The sequence below is a fragment of the Danio aesculapii genome, chromosome 23, assembly GCF_903798145.1.
Source record: "Danio aesculapii chromosome 23, fDanAes4.1, whole genome shotgun sequence".
Lineage (NCBI taxonomy): Eukaryota > Metazoa > Chordata > Actinopteri > Cypriniformes > Danionidae > Danio > Danio aesculapii.
This window is the reverse complement of record NC_079457.1, coordinates 370,761-378,974: the sequence shown is the minus strand read 5'-3', so window position 1 is coordinate 378,974 and position 8,214 is coordinate 370,761. Positions and strand designations below refer to the sequence as shown.

Sequence of the window (8,214 nt, the reverse complement as noted above, 5' to 3'; positions counted from 1 at the left end):
GCTCCCTATTAAATATCCTACAAAGCCCTGAACGGCTGAGCTCCCCAGTATTTGAGGGAGCTCCTGGTGTATTATAGCCCCTAACGTCCACTTTGCTCAATTAATTCTGGACTATTGATTATTCCCAGAATATCAGCATCAGCTGTAGGCGGTAGATCTTTCTCATATCTGGCAGCTAAACTCTGGAACTCTTCCTAGCACAGTTGGGTAAGCAGACACACACTGTCAGTGTAAACTAGATTAAAGACACATCTCTCTGCATTAGCATACACATCCAAAATCCAAATCCCCTAAAGGAGTGTTAGTCTGCATTATTGAGGGCAGCCGGAGCCAAGAACACTTCCCTAAAGACATTATAATGTGAGCAGCTTCTGCGCTGATGTTAGTCTGTATTTATTATTCCAGAGGTCTCCATAATCCTGGACCAGGCCATATCCTGAGCAGCTGCTGTGGTGTTCATGGAGGAGTGAAGAGCATGGGACTGATTCCTGTAAGACCCCAGTGACAGACGAGTCCTTGCATTGATCCTGAAGGGCCAGCCTGTACACCAGCCGGTGACCTCTCCCACCTGCAGCTTCTCCACGATGGACATCCAGCGCTCTCCAGCACCTAGACTGCAGCTCTGCACGAGACGTTTGGCCAGAGGAGAAATGGTCGTGCCCAACTGAGCCTGGTTTCTCTCCAGGTTTTTTAATCCTTCACTTTCGCCAACTGGTGAAGTGTGTTCCTCCGTTGTCGCCACTGGCTTGCATGGTTCTGGATCTGTAGAGCTGCACATGGATGGATTTGCTCTTCAGTGTTTGGACTCTCAGCAGTAAAGATTAAACTCCACTGAACTGAACTAAACTTCAACACTGAACTGACATGGTTTCAGTTTACTAGAGCTTCAGTGTTCAGCTGCTGCTACACAATCTACAGTGTAGAAGAGCTGGAGAAATACAGATGAACTCAACTGGATGGTTACCAAGATGTTGTTAGGGTATTATGGATGGTTATTAGGGGGCTGTTAGGATTGATATGATTACCAGGATTATTTTCTGGATGGTTACAATGATGGTTGCTAGGGAGTTGTTATGGTGTTCTGGATGGTTATTAAAATGGCTACTACTGAGTTGTTAATGTGGTCTGGATGCTATCAATCTGGTTACCTGGGAGTTGTTAAGGTGTTGTGGATGGTTACCAGGGAGTTGCTAGGATGCTCTGGGTAGTTACTAAGATGGTTTCTAAGAATGTTCTGGATGGTTACTTACATAATTAAGGACTTCAGTGTGTTCTAGATCTTTACTAAGATGGTTACCAGGGTGTTCTGTACGTTTACAAGGACAGTTACTAAGGAGTAGCTGGGGTAATCTCACACTTTATTGATGGTTATTATAAGTATACACATAAAACCGATGTAAATAATTTCATAACATATATTCACACACACACATCCTTGTCTGAAGCAAATGTGTTGTGAATGATCATCAGTGTAACGTCAGAATCAGCCTGTAGAGTGTTGTTTTCTGGGAATGCATTATCAGAGTGTGCTGATGTTGACTCAGGTGTACCAGGAGAGAGAGAGAGAGAGAGAGAGAGAGAGAGAGGAGATGCTGGAATCTGATGATCTGCAGATTTACCTGCTTCACCTGCAGAACTCCAGGAATCCCTCTGATCTGCTCACACTCCCGGGAAGAGAAATTACAGACGCTTTCTTCATCTGTCAACCTGCAGGAACAGAGACACTGCGGCACACGCACACACGCACGCACGCACACACGCACGCACACACACACACACACACACACACACACACACACACACACACACACACACACACACACACACACAAAACGTCCCTCACACAGGCTTGCTCTTACACATTTACAGACAGACACACATTCAAAGAGAGAGAGAGAGAGAGAGAGAGAGAGAGAGAGAGAGAGAGAGAGAGAGAGAGAGAGAGAGAGAGAGAGACTTATATAGTCACACACACTTGGTGAAGTTTTTTCCCTCTCCGCTGTCGCCACTGGCTTGCATGGTTCAGGATCTGTAGAGCTGCGCATCATTGGATTTGCTCTTCAATATTTGGACTCTCAGTAGTGATTATTAAACCACACTGAACTGAGCTCAACTGAACTGAACTTAAACACTACAAACTGAACTACACTGTTCCTATTTACTGTGACCTTTTATGTGAAGCTGCTTTGACACAATCTACATTGTAAAAGCGCTTTTACAAACTTTTTTAAACTTTTCCAGCCCTCTACATATTTACGTACACGTTCATCATAGTGTTTACATGCTAATCATTACTGTATCCAGAAGTATAGTACAGTTATTTCTGTCATTTACCCTCTGAAATATAATTTCCTTGCATCTTAAACATGTCATATTTCATCTTAAAGTCATATTTATTTTCATTTTAATGGATGCAGATTTAAAAACAAAGGCAGATCAGCTGCAGCACACACACACACACTCCAGAGCTCCCATTTCATGCACCGGCAAAAGGATTCATTCATTCATTTTCTTTATGACTTAGTGCCTTTGTTAATCAGGAAACGCCACAGTGGAATGAACCGCCAACTTATCTATGTTTTACACAGCGAATCCCCTACCGGCTGCAACCCAACACTGGGAAACACCCAATTACACTCATACACTACGGCCAGTTTAGTTGATCAGTTCCCCTATAGTGCATGTGTTTGGACTGTGGGGAAACACCCGGAGGAAACGCCAACTGACCCAGCTGATGCTCGAACCAGAGACCTTATTGCTGTGAGGCGATCATGCTACCCACTGCACCACCATGACGCCGGCAAAGTGATTCATTTGATTAAAATACTTCATTATTACCCATTTAGTCAGATAAACTATTAGGAAACCCACACAGTTATATTTTCAACACATTTCAAGTATTTCCAGCACTTGTACCGTCACACACACACACTAAAAAACTCAAATATAAACCATATAAACATAAAACTTCACATTTTAATAACAATTTCACATCTACAACCTAATATAGTGTGGAATATCCCAGAAGAAGCAGTGATTTATATACAGTATATAGTGTTACTTGTTTAAATATACAACACCTTACTGGCTATGAGCTAGCTTCATTCATATTCAGAAATATGTGGAGTCGGTTTAGTGTGCTAATAATTTACATTTATCAATATAATATAATAATTTACTATTTATTTACATATATTAAGCTGGTTTATGAGGACTTGTCTTGTGTCCTCATAATTCAGAACGCTTTAAAATCATACTTAATGGCGTTTTCTACATTTAAAAGTAGAGATTATGTTGGTCAGTGTCGCCCCCTGGTGACCGCTCAACACCAACACACACACACAGACAGAGATTGGGAGAGAAGCTCTTTATCCAGTTGAGGATCTACAAATCATCAAACACACACACACACACAGAGAACATCAGATATGATAAACAGAGGAGAAGCTGCTGTACATCTACAGTTTACATCAGTCATACTTACAGTGATGTTCAACACACAGACACATCATTACAGCAGCCTGCAGGAACTGTCCTCAACACACACTCCTTACACATGTGTGTGTGTGATACTGAGATATTATATTTAAGGTGTCCGAGACTCCTAGTGCGGCTACACTCATCATCATCCTCCTGAAGATGAAGATCTACACATTAAAATCAGTTGAGGGGTGAATATCACCACACACACACACACACACACACATATATGCATGCACAGCCACACACCTACACTCATACATATGCACACACATTGGTATTGGTGGTTTATGAGGACTCTCCACAGGCTGATGTATTTTATACAGTAAAAAACACTTATGATATGTCCCTCCTGCAGCCCTACTCCTGACTCGGCCCTCACACACACCTGTAGACACGACTAAATGTGGAAAACCTCATCATGTATGATTCTAAAGCACTTTGAATTATGAGGACGCAAGAAATGTCCACATAAACCAGCTTAATAGTGGGTCATACTCATGACATTACACATGTTTGTGTCCTTGTAAACCACCAAAACCAGTACACACACATACACTCTGTTGCTTGCATACACACACGCACACACTCTCTGTTCAGTCCAGACACTGGCGGAGGATGCGCTTCTCCTCCTCCACAAAGTTCTTATCAGACGTGGCCTGGCCGATGTCCCTCTTGCGCTTCTCCTTCTGCTGGAACGTCTCCACACGCCGCTTCTTAGCCGATTTACTGAGCTTCGATGAGGAGTCGTCATCTGAGGGACACAAGAGATCATTCATCCACTTATTTAAATTATTTACTCTACTATTTACTCAAAACTATAGTCAATCATCTTCCTTCAGCTTTATTAATCAGGGGTCGCCACAGTGGAATGAACCACCAACTATTCCAGCATATGTTTTACGTAGCAGGGTGCCCTTCCAGCTGCAACCCAGTACTGGGAAACACCCATACACACCCATTCACACACACTCACACACTACAGCCAGTTTAGTTCATCAGTTCCCCTATAGCACATGTGTTTGGACTGTGGGGGAAACCGGAGCACCCGGAGGAAACCCACACCAACACAGGGAGAACATGCAAACTCCACACAGAAACACACACTGACCCAGCTGAGGCTCGAACCAGCGATCTTTTTGCTGTGAGGCCACAGTGCGACACCACTGAGACACCGTGCCGCCAAAACTAAAGTCATTTATAATAAATTCTGTAGTATTTTCGAACTATACTACAGTAAAATACTCAGGGATATTAACTAACAAAGAAATAACTATCTGTTGGAGATTATGTAGTTGCCATGGTATCGCATCAACTATATGAGTTGACATGTTGCGGTAGTTCTATAGTTGCTATGGTAACACAACTGTAGTAATAGACCTATTGTGGTGATTCTATAGTATTGCAACTGTAGTAATAGACCTATTGTGGTGATTCTATAGTAGCTATAGTAACGCAACTGTAGTAATAGACCTATTGTGGTGATTCTATAGTAGCTATAGTAACACAACTGCAGTAATAGATCTATTGTGGTGATTCTATAGTAGCTATAGTAACACAACTGTAGTAATAGACCTATTGTGGTGATTCTATAGTAGCTATAGTAACGCAACTGTAGTAATAGACCTATTGTGGTGATTCTATAGTAGCTATAGTAACGCAACTGTAGTAATAGACTTATTGTTGTGATTCTATAGGAGCTATAGTAACGCAACTGTAGTAATAGACCTATTGTGGTGATTCTATAGTAGCTATAGTAACGCAACTGTAGTAATAGACTTATTGTGGTGATTCTATAGTAGCTATAGTAACGCAACTGTAGTAATAGACCTATTGTGGTGATTCTATAGTAGCTATAGTAATGCAACTGTAGAAATAGACCTATTGTGGTGATTCTATAGTAGCTATAGTAACGCAACTGTATTAATAGACCTATTGTGGTGATTCTATAGTAGCTATAGTAATGCAACTGTAGAAATAGACCTATTGTGGTGATTCTATAGTAGCTATAGTAACGCAACTGTAGTAATAGACCTATTGTGGTGATTCTATAGTAGCTATAGTAACGCAACTGTAGTAATAGACCTATTGTGGTGATTCTATAGTAGCTATAGTAATGCAACTGTAGTAATAGACCTATTGTGGTGATTCTATAGTAGCTATAGTAACGCAACTGTAGTAATAGACTTATTGTGGTGATTCTATAGTAGCTATAGTAATGCAACTGTAGAAATAGACCTATTGTGGTGATTCTATAGTAGCTATAGTAACGCAACTGTAGAAATAGACCTATTGTGGTGATTCTATAGTAGCTATAGTAACGCAACTGTAGTAATAGACCTATTGTGGTGATTCTATAGTAGCTATAGTAACGCAACTGTAGTAATAGACCTATTGTGGTGATTCTATAGTAGCTATAGTAATGCAACTGTAGTAATAGACCTATTGTGGTGATTCTATAGTAGCTATAGTAACGCAACTGTAGTAATAGACTTATTGTGGTGATTCTATAGTAGCTATAGTAATGCAACTGTAGAAATAGACCTATTGTGGTGATTCTATAGTAGCTATAGTAACGCAACTGTAGAAATAGACCTATTGTGGTGATTCTATAGTAGCTATAGTAATGCAACTGTAGTAATAGACCTATTGTGGTGATTCTATAGTAGCTATAGTAACGCAACTGTAGTAATAGACCTATTGTGGTGATTCTATAGTAGCTATAGTAACGCAACTGTAGAAATAGACCTATTGTGGTGATTCTATAGTAGCTATAGTAACGCAACTGTAGTAATAGACCTATTGTGGTGATTCTATAGTAGCTATAGTAACGCAACTGTAGTAATAAACCTATTGTGGTGATTCTATAGTAGCTATAGTAACGCAACTGTAGAAATAGACCTATTGTGGTGATTCTATAGTAGCTATAGTAACGCAACTGTAGAAATAGACCTATTGTGGTGATCCTATAGTAGCTATAGTTACGCAACTGTAGCAATAGACCTACTGTGGTGATTCTATAGTAGCTATAGTAATGCAACTGTAGTAATAAACCTATTGTGGTGATTCTATAGTAGCTATAGTAACATCAACAACAGAAGTAATTAATCTGTTATGGTAATTGTATGGTTGCTATGGTAATACAACAGCTACAGTAATAGAAACAAATGAACCAAAACTATACTAACTACTGCAATAGCGATGCTGAAACGGAATATTTTGCAGCCCTTGCAGAAACGGTACTATATGGTGATATATATCGTCATGTAGGCATCGTGATTTGAGATTGTTGTCATATACCCCAGTCTTATGCTACAAGGCTAGCAGAAGAATAAATAAATGCATTTTACCAGAATCTGGCTGTTGCTCCTCCTCTTCCTCCTCTGGCAGGAAGTGGGCGGGGCCTCTGTGGGCTTGAGGGGCGTCGTCTCCGTTGTCCTCATACACATTGGACCATTTGATGGCCATGTCCATTCCAGCAGGAGCTTTCTTCTTGTTCTCCTCCGTCACATAGGACTGCGGCGGGGGAACCGCACTGCTCTTCCACACCTTAAACTCCTTAGGAGGCTGAAACAAAGCCAGAAATTAACATATTTCAGGGTCATTCATTCCACTTAAATACACTATTGATAGATTGAGTGTTCTCGTGACGTCACACATTAGGGAAATGATACTACGCGCTGTAACACTGTCACTTATGACTAAATCTCTGAGGAACATAATTTAAGGAACACCTTAGCAACCATTCAGAACACCCTGGCAGCTGCCTAGCAACCACCCAGAACACCCAAGCAACGACTTAGCAACCGCCTTGAAGCCACTCAGAACACCCAAGCAATTGCATAACAACCTCCCGGAACACCTTAGTAACCACTCAGTACACCCTAGCAACTCCCCTTTGCCGAGTTTTGCCACGGTAAACCCCTCTCACATCTTCTTCAGTAAATATACGTGTCTGTCAAGAGCGTACTGGCAGTATTTAGCCTGTTGTGTGATGTAATGATCAACAGTGAATGCTGCTAATATAAACTGACCTCCTCCGGCGCTCTGACGGCTCTGCTGTCCCAGTCGATGGCTTTATTGAGCGGGTTGTAGAGAAATGCGGGTTTGCTGACGGAGCGGAACAGCTCGTCGGGTCTCGGCAGCGGCTCCGCGGCGCGTTTGCGGCTCTGCTGCGGTTCTGCTGGGGCGGACGAGGCCGTGGCTTCAGGCCCACTGCGGCTCTCCGAGTCACTGCTGCTGTCGCTCAGATCATCGTAACCCATGAAGAAGTTACGAGTCTCTGGTTTCTCCTCGTCGCTCATGATGGACGAGCTCAAAAAGTAAAGGTCGAACTCAGGGATTCTGGATATATGGGATACCGGAGATCAATAGCATCTAAACAAAGTCCGCCATGTTGGACCGGGCGCGCGGTGATGACGCAGAAGATTTAAGCGTTCAATCAAAATTTTTTGAAGGATTTATGAGTTTATGTTAACAGAAACTGAAGTTTACCATAGACAAAGTGATAGGAATTGTTTATTAAACAATAAACTTAATATACTGCCGTTAACATTTCTTTCTCATTTTAACAACCTATTCTGATTATATGAATACGTAACCTATCTTGTTTCTGTGTACACGGCATAAAATAAATGATAAATTTAAACATGACTAAGATTCTCACAAAATTATTATTTATTTTATTAACGTTACATATACTATTTAAAATCTAAATATTTATAACTATTATTA

General features: G+C 41.2%; 1 protein-coding gene across 2 annotated transcripts; it reads right to left on the bottom strand.

Annotated features, from left to right (window-relative positions):
- Positions 1-3,352: 3,352 nt before the first annotated feature.
- On the bottom strand, positions 3,353-7,906 carry c23h1orf52 (chromosome 23 C1orf52 homolog). 2 transcript variants are annotated; one of them, XR_008835902.1, is made up of 4 exons: positions 7,515-7,906; positions 6,831-7,047; positions 3,485-4,234; positions 3,353-3,384 (listed from the first exon to the last, which is right to left on the bottom strand). XR_008835902.1 is itself a non-coding variant. In XM_056449954.1 (3 exons), exons 1-3 carry the CDS (start codon positions 7,782-7,784, stop codon positions 4,077-4,079), a joined length of 645 nt encoding a protein of 214 aa, XP_056305929.1. In that variant the 5' UTR covers positions 7,785-7,906; the 3' UTR covers positions 3,353-4,076. The 2 variants fall into 2 exon arrangements, 1 of the variants encoding a protein (XP_056305929.1); XM_056449954.1 differs by having other exon boundaries at positions 3,353-4,234.
- Positions 7,907-8,214: the final 308 nt, after the last annotated feature.

Coding starts and splice junctions, on each gene's coding strand:
- c23h1orf52 (XM_056449954.1), bottom strand. CDS start 7,784: ATGAGCGACGAGGAGAAACCAGAGACTCGTAACTTCTTCATGGGTTAC. Junction 7,048..7,514: donor CCGTCAGAGCGCCGGAGGAG/GTCAGTTTATAT, acceptor GCTTTGTTTCAG/CCTCCTAAGGAGTTTAAGGT. Junction 4,235..6,830: donor GGAGCAACAGCCAGATTCTG/GTAAAATGCATT, acceptor TGTGTCCCTCAG/ATGACGACTCCTCATCGAAG.